The 16,114-nt window shown below is 46.7% G+C and overlaps 1 protein-coding gene across 2 annotated transcripts in view; it reads right to left on the bottom strand.

Annotated features, from left to right (window-relative positions):
* The window catches only part of LOC121580555 (ras-related protein Rab-12-like), a 53,996-nt gene that overhangs the window by 29,413 nt on the left and 8,469 nt on the right, over nucleotides 1-16,114 (bottom strand). For both annotated transcript variants that reach the window (XM_045224657.1, XM_045224656.1), the window contains exon 2: nucleotides 9,424-9,484. In XM_045224657.1, coding sequence (XP_045080592.1) covers nucleotides 9,424-9,484 — 61 coding nt within the window. The remainder of the gene's footprint in view (nucleotides 1-9,423; nucleotides 9,485-16,114) is intronic.

The raw sequence follows: 16,114 nt of genomic DNA, 5'->3' as shown, positions 1-16,114 counted from the left end.
AGAGCAGGGTTACATGGAGACTGACTGATGTAACCTAGGTAGAGCAGGGTTACATGGAGACTGACTGATGTAACCTAGGTAGAGCAGGGTTACATGGAGACTGACTGACTGATGTAACCTAGGTAGAGCAGGGTTACATGGAGACTGACTGAATGTAACCTAGGTAGAGCAGGGTTACATGGAGACTGACTGATGTAACCTAGGTAGAGCAGGGTTACATGGAGACTGACTGACTATGTAACCTAGGTAGAGCAGGGTTACATGGAGACTGACTGATGTAACCTAGGTAGAGCAGGGTTACATGGAGACTGACTGACTGATGTAACCTAGGTAGAGCAGGGTTACATGGAGACTGACTGACTGATGTAACCTAGGTAGAGCAGGGTTACATGGAGACTGACTGACTGATGTAACCTAGGTAGAGCAGGGATTACATGGAGACTGACTGACTGATGTAACCTAGGTAGAGCAGGGTTACATGGAGACTGACTGACTGATGTAACCTAGGTAGAGCAGGGTTACATGGAGACTGACTGAGATGTAACCTAGGTAGAGCAGGGTTACATGGAGACTGACTGACTGATGTAACCTAGGTAGAGCAGGGTTACATGGAGACTGACTGATGTAACCTAGGTAGAGCAGGGTTACATGGAGACTGACTGATGTAACCTAGGTAGAGCAGGGTTACATGGAGACTGACTGATGTAACCTAGGTAGAGCAGGGTTACATGGAGACTGACTGATGTAACCTAGGTAGAGCAGGGTTACATGGAGACTGACTGACTGATGTAACCTAGGTAGAGCAGGGTTACATGGAGACTGACTGATGTAACCTAGGTAGAGCAGGGTTACATGGAGACTGACTGATGTAACCTAGGTAGAGCAGGGTTACATGGAGACTGACTGATGTAACCTAGGTAGAGCAGGGTTACATGGAGACTGACTGATGTAACCTAGGTAGAGCAGGGTTACATGGAGACTGACTGATGTAACCTAGGTAGAGCAGGGTTACATGGAGACTGACTGATGTAACCTAGGTAGAGCAGGGTTACATGGAGACTGACTGACTGATGTAACCTAGGTAGAGCAGGGTTACATGGAGACTGACTGATGTAACCTAGGTAGAGCAGGGTTACATGGAGACTGACTGATGTAACCTAGGTAGAGCAGGGTTACATGGAGACTGACTGATGTAACCTAGGTAGAGCAGGGTTACATGGAGACTGACTGACTGATGTAACCTAGGTAGAGCAGGGTTACATGGAGACTGACTGACTGATGTAACCTAGGTAGAGCAGGGTTACATGGAGACTGACTGACTGATGTAACCTAGGTAGAGCAGGGTTACATGGAGACTGACTGACTGATGTAACCTAGGTAGAGCAGGGTTACATGGAGACTGACTGATGTAACCTAGGTAGAGCAGGGTTACATGGAGACTGACTGATGTAACCTAGGTAGAGCAGGGATTACATGGAGACTGACTGATGTAACCTAGGTAGAGCAGGGTTACATGGAGACTGACTGATGTAACCTAGGTAGAGCAGGGATTACATGGAGACTGACTGATGTAACCTAGGTAGAGCAGGGATTACATGGAGACTGACTGACTGATGTAACCTAGGTAGAGCAGGGTTACATGGAGACTGACTGACTGATGTAACCTAGGTAGAGCAGGGTTACATGGAGACTGATTGATGTAACCTAGGTAGAGCAGGGTTACATGGAGACTGACTGACTGATGTAACCTAGGTAGAGCAGGGTTACATGGAGACTGACTGACTGATGTAACCTAGGTAGAGCAGGGTTACATGGAGACTGACTGATGTAACCTAGGTAGAGCAGGGTTACATGGAGACTGACTGATGTAACCTAGGTAGAGCAGGGTTACATGGAGACTGACTGATGTAACCTAGGTAGAGCAGGGTTACATGGAGACTGACTGATGTAACCTAGGTAGAGCAGGGTTACATGGAGACTGACTGATGTAACCTAGGTAGAGCAGGGTTACATGGAGACTGACTGATGTAACCTAGGTAGAGCAGGGTTACATGGAGACTGACTGATGTAACCTAGGTAGAGCAGGGTTACATGGAGACTGACTGACTGATGTAACCTAGGTAGAGCAGGGTTACATGGAGACTGACTGATGTAACCTAGGTAGAGCAGGGTTACATGGAGACTGACTGATGTAACCTAGGTAGAGCAGGGTTACATGGAGACTGACTGACTTGTAACCTAGGTAGAGCAGGGTTACATGGAGACTGACTGATGTAACCTAGGTAGAGCAGGGTTACATGGAGACTGACTGACTGATGTAACCTAGGTAGAGCAGGGTTACATGGAGACTGACTGACTGATGTAACCTAGGTAGAGCAGGGTTACATGGAGACTGACTGATGTAACCTAGGTAGAGCAGGGTTACATGGAGACTGACTGATGTAACCTAGGTAGAGCAGGGTTACATGGAGACTGACTGATGTAACCTAGGTAGAGCAGGGTTACATGGAGACTGACTGACTGATGTAACCTAGGTAGAGCAGGGTTACATGGAGACTGACTGACTGATGTAACCTAGGTAGAGCAGGGTTACATGGAGACTGACTGACTGATGTAACCTAGGTAGAGCAGGGTTACATGGAGACTGACTGACTGATGTAACCTAGGTAGAGCAGGGTTACATGGAGACTGACTGACTGATGTAACCTAGGTAGAGCAGGGTTACATGGAGACTGACTGACTGATGTAACCTAGGTAGAGCAGGGTTACATGGAGACTGACTGATGTAACCTAGGTAGAGCAGGGTTACATGGAGACTGACTGATGTAACCTAGGTAGAGCAGGGTTACATGGAGACTGACTGATGTAACCTAGGTAGAGCAGGGTTACATGGAGACTGACTGATGTAACCTAGGTAGAGCAGGGATTACATGGAGACTGACTGATGTAACCTAGGTAGAGCAGGGTTACATGGAGACTGACTGACTGATGTAACCTAGGTAGAGCAGGGTTACATGGAGACTGACTGATGTAACCTAGGTAGAGCAGGGTTACATGGAGACTGACTGATGTAACCTAGGTAGAGCAGGGTTACATGGAGACTGACTGATGTAACCTAGGTAGAGCAGGGATTACATGGAGACTGACTGATGTAACCTAGGTAGAGCAGGGTTACATGGAGACTGACTGATGTAACCTAGGTAGAGCAGGGTTACATGGAGACTGACTGATGTAACCTAGGTAGAGCAGGGTTACATGGAGACTGACTGATGTAACCTAGGTAGAGCAGGGTTACATGGAGACTGACTGACTGATGTAACCTAGGTAGAGCAGGGTTACATGGAGACTGACTGACTGATGTAACCTAGGTAGAGCAGGGTTACATGGAGACTGACTGATGTAACCTAGGTAGAGCAGGGTTACATGGAGACTGACTGATGTAACCTAGGTAGAGCAGGGATTACATGGAGACTGACTGATGTAACCTAGGTAGAGCAGGGTTACATGGAGACTGACTGACTGATGTAACCTAGGTAGAGCAGGGATTACATGGAGACTGACTGATGTAACCTAGGTAGAGCAGGGATTACATGGAGACTGACTGATGTAACCTAGGTAGAGCAGGGTTACATGGAGACTGACTGATGTAACCTAGGTAGAGCAGGGTTACATGGAGACTGACTGACTGATGTAACCTAGGTAGAGCAGGGTTACATGGAGACTGACTGACTGATGTAACCTAGGTAGAGCAGGGTTACATGGAGACTGACTGATGTAACCTAGGTAGAGCAGGGTTACATGGAGACTGACTGATGTAACCTAGGTAGAGCAGGGTTACATGGAGACTGACTGATGTAACCTAGGTAGAGCAGGGTTACATGGAGACTGACTGATGTAACCTAGGTAGAGCAGGGTTACATGGAGACTGACTGATGTAACCTAGGTAGAGCAGGGTTACATGGAGACTGACTGACTGATGTAACCTAGGTAGAGCAGGGTTACATGGAGACTGACTGACTGATGTAACCTAGGTAGAGCAGGGTTACATGGAGACTGACTTGATGTAACCTAGGTAGAGCAGGGTTACATGGAGACTGACTGATGTAACCTAGGTAGAGCAGGGTTACATGGAGACTGACTGACTGATGTAACCTAGGTAGAGCAGGGTTACATGGAGACTGACTGATGTAACCTAGGTAGAGCAGGGTTACATGGAGACTGACTGATGTAACCTAGGTAGAGCAGGGTTACATGGAGACTGACTGATGTAACCTAGGTAGAGCAGGGTTACATGGAGACTGACTGATGTAACCTAGGTAGAGCAGGGTTACATGGAGACTGACTGATGTAACCTAGGTAGAGCAGGGTTACATGGAGACTGACTGACTGATGTAACCTAGGTAGAGCAGGGTTACATGGAGACTGACTGACTGATGTAACCTAGGTAGAGCAGGGTTACATGGAGACTGACTGACTGATGTAACCTAGGTAGAGCAGGGTTACATGGAGACTGACTGACTGATGTAACCTAGGTAGAGCAGGGTTACATGGAGACTGACTGATGTAACCTAGGTAGAGCAGGGTTACATGGAGACTGACTGATGTAACCTAGGTAGAGCAGGGTTACATGGAGACTGACTGATGTAACCTAGGTAGAGCAGGGTTACATGGAGACTGACTGACTGATGTAACCTAGGTAGAGCAGGGTTACATGGAGACTGACTGATGTAACCTAGGTAGAGCAGGGTTACATGGAGACTGACTGATGTAACCTAGGTAGAGCAGGGTTACATGGAGACTGACTGATGTAACCTAGGTAGAGCAGGGTTACATGGAGACTGGACTGATGTAACCTAGGTAGAGCAGGGGTTACATGGAGACTGACTGATGTAACCTAGGTAGAGCAGGGTTACATGGAGACTGACTGTCTGATGTAACCTAGGTAGAGCAGGGTTACATGGAGACTGACTGACTGTAACCTAGGTAGAGCAGGGTTACATGGAGACTGACTGACTGATGTAACCTAGGTAGAGCAGGGTTACATGGAGACTGACTGACTGATGTAACCTAGGTAGAGCAGGGTTACATGGAGACTGACTGACTGATGTAACCTAGGTAGAGCAGGGTTACATGGAGACTGACTGATGTAACCTAGGTAGAGCAGGGTTACATGGAGACTGACTGATGTAACCTAGGTAGAGCAGGGTTACATGGAGACTGACTGATGTAACCTAGGTAGAGCAGGGTTACATGGAGACTGACTGATGTAACCTAGGTAGAGCAGGGTTACATGGAGACTGACTGATGTAACCTAGGTAGAGCAGGGTTACATGGAGACTGACTGACTGATGTAACCTAGGTAGAGCAGGGTTACATGGAGACTGACTGACTGATGTAACCTAGGTAGAGCAGGGTTACATGGAGACTGACTGACTGATGTAACCTAGGTAGAGCAGGGTTACATGGAGACTGACTGAATGTAACCTAGGTAGAGCAGGGTTACATGGAGACTGACTGACTGATGTAACCTAGGTAGAGCAGGGTTACATGGAGACTGACTGATGTAACCTAGGTAGAGCAGGGTTACATGGAGACTGACTGATGTAACCTAGGTAGAGCAGGGTTACATGGAGACTGACTGATGTAACCTAGGTAGAGCAGGGTTACATGGAGACTGACTGATGTAACCTAGGTAGAGCAGGGTTACATGGAGACTGACTGATGTAACCTAGGTAGAGCAGGGTTACATGGAGACTGACTGATGTAACCTAGGTAGAGCAGGGTTACATGGAGACTGACTGATGTAACCTAGGTAGAGCAGGGTTACATGGAGACTGACTGATGTAACCTAGGTAGAGCAGGGTTACATGGAGACTGACTGATGTAACCTAGGTAGAGCAGGGTTACATGGAGACTGACTGACTGATGTAACCTAGGTAGAGCAGGGTTACATGGAGACTGACTGACTGTAACCTAGGTAGAGCAGGGTTACATGGAGACTGACTGATGTAACCTAGGTAGAGCAGGGTTACATGGAGACTGACTGATGTAACCTAGGTAGAGCAGGGTTACATGGAGACTGACTGATGTAACCTAGGTAGAGCAGGGTTACATGGAGACTGACTGATGTAACCTAGGTAGAGCAGGGTTACATGGAGACTGACTGACTGATGTAACCTAGGTAGAGCAGGGTTACATGGAGACTGACTGACTGTAACCTAGGTAGAGCAGGGTTACATGGAGACTGACTGATGTAACCTAGGTAGAGCAGGGTTACATGGAGACTGACTGACTGTAACCTAGGTAGAGCAGGGTTACATGGAGACTGACTGACTGATGTAACCTAGGTAGAGCAGGGTTACATGGAGACTGACTGACTGATGTAACCTAGGTAGAGCAGGGTTACATGGAGACTGACTGACTGATGTAACCTAGGTAGAGCAGGGTTACATGGAGACTGACTGACTGATGTAACCTAGGTAGAGCAGGGTTACATGGAGACTGACTGACTGATGTAACCTAGGTAGAGCAGGGTTACATGGAGACTGACTGACTGATGTAACCTAGGTAGAGCAGGGTTACATGGAGACTGACTGACTGATGTAACCTAGGTAGAGCAGGGTTACATGGAGACTGACTGATGTAACCTAGGTAGAGCAGGGTTACATGGAGACTGACTGATGTAACCTAGGTAGAGCAGGGTTACATGGAGACTGACTGATGTAACCTAGGTAGAGCAGGGTTACATGGAGACTGACTGATGTAACCTAGGTAGAGCAGGGTTACATGGAGACTGACTGACTGATGTAACCTAGGTAGAGCAGGGTTACATGGAGACTGACTGACTGATGTAACCTAGGTAGAGCAGGGTTACATGGAGACTGACTGATGTAACCTAGGTAGAGCAGGGTTACATGGAGACTGACTGATGTAACCTAGGTAGAGCAGGGTTACATGGAGACTGACTGATGTAACCTAGGTAGAGCAGGGTTACATGGAGACTGACTGATGTAACCTAGGTAGAGCAGGGTTACATGGAGACTGACTGTCTGATGTAACCTAGGTAGAGCAGGGTTACATGGAGACTGACTGACTGATGTAACCTAGGTAGAGCAGGGTTACATGGAGACTGACTGACTGATGTAACCTAGGTAGAGCAGGGTTACATGGAGACTGACTGATGTAACCTAGGTAGAGCAGGGTTACATGGAGACTGACTGACTGATGTAACCTAGGTAGAGCAGGGTTACATGGAGACTGACTGATGTAACCTAGGTAGAGCAGGGTTACATGGAGACTGACTGATGTAACCTAGGTAGAGCAGGGTTACATGGAGACTGACTGATGTAACCTAGGTAGAGCAGGGTTACATGGAGACTGACTGATGTAACCTAGGTAGAGCAGGGTTACATGGAGACTGACTGATGTAACCTAGGTAGAGCAGGGTTACATGGAGACTGACTGTCTGATGTAACCTAGGTAGAGCAGGGTTACATGGAGACTGACTGACTGATGTAACCTAGGTAGAGCAGGGTTACATGGAGACTGACTGACTGATGTAACCTAGGTAGAGCAGGGTTACATGGAGACTGACTGACTGATGTAACCTAGGTAGAGCAGGGTTACATGGAGACTGACTGATGTAACCTAGGTAGAGCAGGGTTACATGGAGACTGACTGATGTAACCTAGGTAGAGCAGGGTTACATGGAGACTGACTGATGTAACCTAGGTAGAGCAGGGTTACATGGAGACTGACTGACTGATGTAACCTAGGTAGAGCAGGGTTACATGGAGACTGACTGATGTAACCTAGGTAGAGCAGGGTTACATGGAGACTGACTGATGTAACCTAGGTAGAGCAGGGTTACATGGAGACTGACTGATGTAACCTAGGTAGAGCAGGGTTACATGGAGACTGACTGATGTAACCTAGGTAGAGCAGGGTTACATGGAGACTGACTGATGTAACCTAGGTAGAGCAGGGTTACATGGAGACTGACTGTAATGGGCTGATGTAACCTAGGTAGAGCAGGGTTACATGGAGACTGACTGACTGATGTAACCTAGGTAGAGCAGGGTTACATGGAGACTGACTGACTGATGTAACCTAGGTAGAGCAGGGTTACATGGAGACTGACTGATGTAACCTAGGTAGAGCAGGGTTACATGGAGACTGACTGACTGATGTAACCTAGGTAGAGCAGGGTTACATGGAGACTGACTGATGTAACCTAGGTAGAGCAGGGTTACATGGAGACTGACTGATGTAACCTAGGTAGAGCAGGGTTACATGGAGACTGACTGATGTAACCTAGGTAGAGCAGGGTTACATGGAGACTGACTGATGTAACCTAGGTAGAGCAGGGTTACATGGAGACTGACTGATGTAACCTAGGTAGAGCAGGGTTACATGGAGACTGACTGTCTGATGTAACCTAGGTAGAGCAGGGTTACATGGAGACTGACTGACTGATGTAACCTAGGTAGAGCAGGGTTACATGGAGACTGACTGACTGATGTAACCTAGGTAGAGCAGGGTTACATGGAGACTGACTGACTGATGTAACCTAGGTAGAGCAGGGTTACATGGAGACTGACTGACTGATGTAACCTAGGTAGAGCAGGGTTACATGGAGACTGACTGATGTAACCTAGGTAGAGCAGGGTTACATGGAGACTGACTGATGTAACCTAGGTAGAGCAGGGTTACATGGAGACTGACTGATGTAACCTAGGTAGAGCAGGGTTACATGGAGACTGACTGATGTAACCTAGGTAGAGCAGGGTTACATGGAGACTGACTGATGTAACCTAGGTAGAGCAGGGTTACATGGAGACTGACTGATGTAACCTAGGTAGAGCAGGGTTACATGGAGACTGACTGATGTAACCTAGGTAGAGCAGGGTTACATGGAGACTGACTGTCTGATGTAACCTAGGTAGAGCAGGGTTACATGGAGACTGACTGACTGATGTAACCTAGGTAGAGCAGGGTTACATGGAGACTGACTGACTGATGTAAACTAGGTAGAGCAGGGATTACATGGAGACTGACTGACTGATGTAACCTAGGTAGAGCAGGGTTACATGGAGACTGACTGATGTAACCTAGGTAGAGCAGAGTTACATGGAGACTGACTGATGTAACCTAGGTAGAGCAGGGTTACATGGAGACTGACTGATGTAACCTAGGTAGAGCAGGGTTACATGGAGACTGACTGATGTAACCTAGGTAGAGCAGGGTTACATGGAGACTGACTGACAGTGATGGAGCCCAGATGAATGGGTACAGTATAGTACACTACAGTACCGTAAGTCAGTCTGTGTTAGGTAATGAGACAGAAAGTGAGACAGAGGAAATGCACCAGGAATGTATTAGAGATACGGACTGATGATGACTTCCTGTTTCCTGTTGACTCACCAGATCTGCAACCTGATCTTCTTCCCTCTCAGCTCCACCGTCTTGATCTTAAAATCTACTCCTGCAGGGAGAGGGGAGAGAAAGAGCCTGAAAAAAGTAGTACTGCACTGCTCTACTGTACTGCTCTACTGTACTGCTCTACTGCACTGCTCTACTGCACTGCTCTACTGCACTGCTCTACTGTACTGCTCTACTGCACTGCTCTACTGCACTGCTCTACTCTACTGCTCTACTCTACTGCTCTGCTCTACTGCTCTACTGTACAGCTCTACTGCACTGCTCTACTGCACTGCTCTACTGCACTGCTCTACTGCACTGCTCTACTGTACTGCTCTACTGTACTGCTCTACTGCACTGCTCTACTGCACTGCTCTACTGCACTGCTCTACTGCACTGCTCTACTCTACTGCTCTACTCTACTGCTCTGCTCTACTCTACTGCTCTACTGCACTGCTCTACTGTACTGCTCTCCTGTACTGCTCTACTGTACTGCTCTACTGTACTGTACTGCTCTACTGTACTGCTCTACTGTACTGTACTGCTCTACTGTACTGCTCTACTGTACTGCTCTACTGCACTGCTCTACTGCACTGCTCTACTGTACTGCTCTACTGCACTGCTCTACTGCACTGCTGTACTGTACTGCTCTACTGTACTGTACTGCTCTACTGTACTGTACTGCTCTACTGTACTGCTCTACTGTACTGCTCTACTGTACTGCTCTACTGTACTGCTCTACTGTTCTACTCTACTGCTCTGCTCTACTGCTCTGCTCTACTGCTCTGCTCTACTGCTCTACTGCACTGCTCTACTGTACAGCTCTACTGCACTGCTCTACTGCACTGCTCTACTGCACTGCTCTACTGCACTGCTCTACTGCACTGCTCTACTGCACTGCTCTACTGTACTGCTCTACTGTACTGCTCTACTGCACTGCTCTACTGCACTGCTCTACTGCACTGCTCTACTGCACTGCTCTACTCTACTGCTCTACTCTACTGCTCTGCTCTACTCTACTGCTCTACTGCACTGCTCTACTGTACTGCTCTCCTGTACTGCTCTACTGTACTGCTCTACTGTACTGTACTGCTCTACTGTACTGCTCTACTGTACTGTACTGCTCTACTGTACTGCTCTACTGTACTGCTCTACTGTACTGCTCTACTGCACTGCTCTACTGCACTGCTCTACTGTACTGCTCTACTGCACTGCTCTACTGCACTGCTGTACTGTACTGCTCTACTGTACTGTACTGCTCTACTGTACTGTACTGCTCTACTGTACTGCTCTACTGTACTGCTCTACTGTACTGCTCTACTGTACTGCTCTACTGTACTGCTCTACTGTACTGTACTGCTCTACTGTACTGCTCTACTGTACTGCTCTACTGTACTGTACTGCTCTACTCTACTGTACTGCTCTACTCTACTGTACTGCTCTACTGCACTGCTCTACTGTACTGTACTGCTCTACTGTACTGCTCTAATGTACTGCTCTCCTGTACTGCTCTACTGTACTGTACTGCTCTACTGCACTGCTCTACTGCACTGCTCTACTGCACTGCTCTACTGCACTGCTCTACTCTACTGTACTGCTCTACTGCACTGCTCAACTCTACTGTACTGCTCTACTGTACTGCTCTACTGCACTGCTCTACTGCACTGCTCTACTGTACTGCTCTACTGTACTGCTCTACTGCACTGCTCTACTGTACTGTACTGCTCTACTGTACTGTACTGCTCTACTGTACTGCTCTACTGTACTGCTCTACTGTACTGCTCTACTGCTCTACTCTACTGCACTGCTCTACTGCACTGCTCTACTGCACTGCTCTACTGCACTGCTCTACTGCACTGCTCTACTGCACTGCACTGCTCTACTGCACTGCTCTACTGCACTGCTCTACTGTACTGCTCTACTGTACTGCACTGCTCTACTGCACTGCTCTACTGTACTGCTCTACTGTACTGCTATACTGCTCTACTGCACTGCTCTACTGCACTGCTCTACTGCACTGCTCTACTGCACTGCTCTACTCTACTGCTCTACTCTACTGTACTGCGCTACTGCACTGCTCTACTGTACTGCTCTACTGTACTGCTCTACTGCACTGCTCTACTGTACTGCTCTACTGCACTGCTCTACTGCACTGCTCTACTGCACTGCTCTACTGCACTGCTCTACTGTACTGCTCTACTGTACTGCTCTACTGTACTGCTCTACTCTACTGCTCTACTGTACTGCTCTACTGTACTGCTCTACTGTACTGCTCTACTCTACTCTACTGCTCTACTCTACTGTACTGCTCTACTCTACTGCTCTACTCTACTGCTCTACTCTACTGCTCTACTCTACTGCTCTACTCTACTGCTCTACTCTACTGCTCTACTCTACTGCTCTACTCTACTGCTCTACTCTTCTACTCTACTGCACTGCTCTACTGCACTGCTCTACTGTACTATACTGCTCTACTCTACTGCTCTACTCTACTGCACTGCTCTACTCTACTGCTCTGCTCTACTGCTCTACTCTACTATACTGCTCTACTGCTCTACTCTACTGCTCTACTGTACTGTACTGCTCTACTCTACTGCACTGCTCTACTGCTCTACTCTACTGCTCTACTCTACTGCACTGCTCTACTGCTCTACTGCTCTACTCTACTGCTCTACTCTACTGCTCTACTCTACTGCTCTACTGTACTGCTCTACTGTACTGCACTGCTCTACTGCACTGCTCTACTGCTCTACTCTACTGCACTGCTCTACTGCTCTACTGCACTGCTCTACTGCACTGCTCTACTGCACTGCTCTACTGCACTGCTCTACTGCACTGCTCTACTGCACTGCTCTACTCTACTGTACTGCGCTACTGCACTGCTCTACTGTACTGCTCTACTGTACTGCTCTACTGCTCTACTCTACTGCTCTACTCTACTGCTCTACTCTACTGCTCTACTCTACTGCTCTACTCTACTGCTCTACTCTACTGCTCTACTGCTCTACTCTACTGCTCTACTGCACTGCTCTACTGCTCTACTCTACTGCTCTACTCTACTGCACTGCTCTACTGCTCTACTCTACTGCTCTACTCTACTGCTCTGCTCTACTCTACTATACTGCTCTACTGCTCTACTCTACTGCTCTACTGTACTGTACTGCTCTACTCTACTGCACTGCTCTACTGCTCTACTCTACTGCACTGCTCTACTGCACTGCACTGCTCTACTCTACTCTACTGCACTGCTCTGCTCTACTGCTCTACTCTACTGCTCTACTGCACTGCTCTACTGCACTGCTCTACTGCACTGCTCTACTGCACTGCTCTACTGCTCTACTCTACTGCTCTACTCTACTGCACTGCTCTACTGCACTGCTCTACTCTACTGCTCTACTGCACTGCTCTACTGCACTGCTCTACTGCACTGCTCTACTGCACTGCTCTACTCTACTGCTCTACTGCACTGCTCTACTGCACTGCTCTACTGCACTGCTCTACTGCACTGCTCTACTGTACTGCTCTACTGTACTGCTCTACTGCACTGCTCTACTGCACTGCTCTACTGCACTGCTCTACTGTACTGCTCTACTGCACTGCTCTACTGTACTGCTCTACTGTACTGCTCTACTGTACTGTACTGCTCTACTGTACTGCTCTACTGTACTGCTCTACTGCACTGCTCTACTGCACTGCTCTACTGTACTGCTCTACTGTACTGCTCTACTGTACTGCTCTACTGCACTGCTCTACTGCACTGCTCTACTCTACTGCTCTACTCTACTGCTCTACTCTACTGCTCTACTGTACTGCTCTACTGTACTGCTCTACTGTACTGCTCTACTGCTCTACTGCACTGCTCTACTGTACTGCTCTACTGCTCTACTGTACTGATCTACTGCACTGCTCTACTGTACTGCTCTACTGCACTGCTCTACTGTACTGCTCTACTGTACTGCTCTACTGTACTGCTCTACTGTACTGCTCTACTGTCTCTACTGCACTGCTCTACTGTACTGTACTGCTCTACTGTAATAATCTACTGTACTGCTCTACTGTACTGCTCTACTGCACTGCTCTACTGCACTGCTCTACTGCTCTACTGTACTGATCTACTGCACTGCTCTACTGTACTGCTCTACTGTACTGCTCTACTGCACTGCTCTACTGCACTGCTCTACTGTACTGCTCTACTGTACTGCTCTACTGTACTGCTCTACTGCACTGCTCTACTGCACTGCTCTACTGTACTGTACTGTACTGTACTGCTCTACTGTACTGCACTGCTCTACTGTACTGCACCGCTCTACTGTACTGCTCTACTGTACTGCTCTACTGTACTGCACTACTGTACTGCACTGCTCTACTGCACTGCTCTACTGTACTGCACTGCTCTACTGCACTGCTCTACTGTACTGCACTGCTCTACTATACTGCACTGCTCTACTGTACTGCTCTACTGTACTGCACTGCTCTACTGTACTGCACTGCACTACTGCACTGCTCTACTGCACTGCTCTACTGCACTGCTCTACTGCACTGCTCTACTGCACTGCTCTACTGCACTGCTCTACTGTACTCCGCTCCAGTGGCATACACTTTAAAGTGAAAAACTGAGACAAAGCATAATTCCGTTACTGTGGAATTGACCTACTTCAACAAGGAAAAAGTTGCCATTATCACAAACGTCTGTGCTAGAAGAGTACCAGGTGTAGGCTGGGCTGATGACACATTTCAGAGACTAATCAAATCTATCTGTAAAGGCTGGGCTGATGACACACTTCAGAGACTAATCAAATCTATCTGTAAAGGCTGGGCTGATGACACATTTCAGAGACTAATCAAATCTCTCTGTAAAGGCTGGGATGATGACACATTTCAGAGACTAATCAAATCTATCTGTAAAGGCTGGGATGATGACACATTTCAGAGACTAATCAAATATATCTGTAAAGGCTGGGATGATGACACATTTCAGAGACTAATCAAATCTATCTGTAAAGGCTGGGCTGATGACACACTTCAGAGACTAATCAAATCTATATGTAAAGGCTGGGCTGATGACACACTTCAGAGACTAATCAAATCTCTCTGTAAAGGCTGGGATGATGACACATTTCAGAGACGAATCAAATCTATCTGTAAAGGCTGGGATGATGACACATTTCAGAGACTAATCAAATCTATCTGTAAAGGCTGGGATGATGACACATTTCAGAGACTAATCAAATCTATCTGTAAAGGCTGGGATGATGACACATTTCAGAGACTAATCAAATCTATATGTAAAGGCTGGGATGATGACACATTTCAGAGACTAATCAAATCTATCTGTAAAGGCTGGGATGATGACACATTTCAGAGACTAATCAAATCTCTCTGTAAAGGCTGGGATGATGACACATTTCAGAGACTAATCAAATCTATCTGTAAAGGCTGGGATGACACATTTCAGAGACTAATCAAATATATCTGTAAAGGCTGGGATGATGACACACTTCAGAGACTAATCAAATCTATATGTAAAGGCTGGGCTGATGACACTTCAGAGACTAATCAAATATATCTGTAAAGGCTGGGATGATGACACATTTCAGAGACTAATCAAATCTATCTGTAAAGGCTGGGATGATGACACATTTCAGAGACTAATCAAATATATCTGTAAAGGCTGGGATGATGACACATTTCAGAGACTAATCAAATATATCTGTAAAGGCTGGGATGATGAAACATTTCAGAGACTAATCAAATCTATCTGTAAAGGCTGGGATGATGACACATTTCAGAGACTAATCAAATATATCTGTAAAGGCTGGGATGATGACACACTTCAGAGACTAATCAAATCTATCTGTAAAGGCTGGGCTGATGACACACTTCAGAGACAAATCAAATATATCTGTAAAGGCTGGGATGATGACACATTTCAGAGACTAATCAAATCTATCTGTAAAGGCTGGGATGATGACACATTTCAGAGACTAATCAAATCTATCTGTAAAGGCTGGGATGATGACACATTTCAGAGACTAATCAAATCTATCTGTAAAGGCTGGGATGATGACACACTTCAGAGACTAATCAAATCTATCTGTAAAGGCTGGGCTGATGACACACTTCAGAGACTAATCAAATCTATCTGTAAAGGCTGGGCTGATGACACATTTCAGAGACTAATCAAATCTCTCTGTAAAGGCTGGGATGATGACACATTTCAGAGACTAATCAAATCTATCTGTAAAGGCTGGGATGATGACACATTTCAGAGACTAATCAAATCTATCTGTAAAGGCTGGGATGATGACACATTTCAGAGACTAATCAAATCTATCTGTAAAGGCTGGGATGATGACACATTTCAGAGACTAATCAAATCTATATGTAAAGGCTGGGATGATGACACATTTCAGAGACTAATCAAATCTATCTGTAAAGGCTGGGATGATGACACATTTCAGAGACTAATCAAATCTCTCTGTAAAGGCTGGGATGATGACACATTTCAGAGACTAATCAAATCTATCTGTAAAGGCTGGGATGACACATTTCAGAGACTAATCAAATATATCTGTAAAGGCTGGGATGATGACACACTTCAGAGACTAATCAAATCTATATGTAAAGGCTGGGCTGATGACACTTCAGAGACTAATCAAATATATCTGTAAAGGCTGGGATGATGACACATTTC

Source organism: Coregonus clupeaformis, chromosome 14 (assembly GCF_020615455.1).
Source record: "Coregonus clupeaformis isolate EN_2021a chromosome 14, ASM2061545v1, whole genome shotgun sequence".
Lineage (NCBI taxonomy): Eukaryota > Metazoa > Chordata > Actinopteri > Salmoniformes > Salmonidae > Coregonus > Coregonus clupeaformis.
Note: the sequence above shows the minus strand (reverse complement) of the source record. Positions and strands in the feature narration are given on the sequence as shown.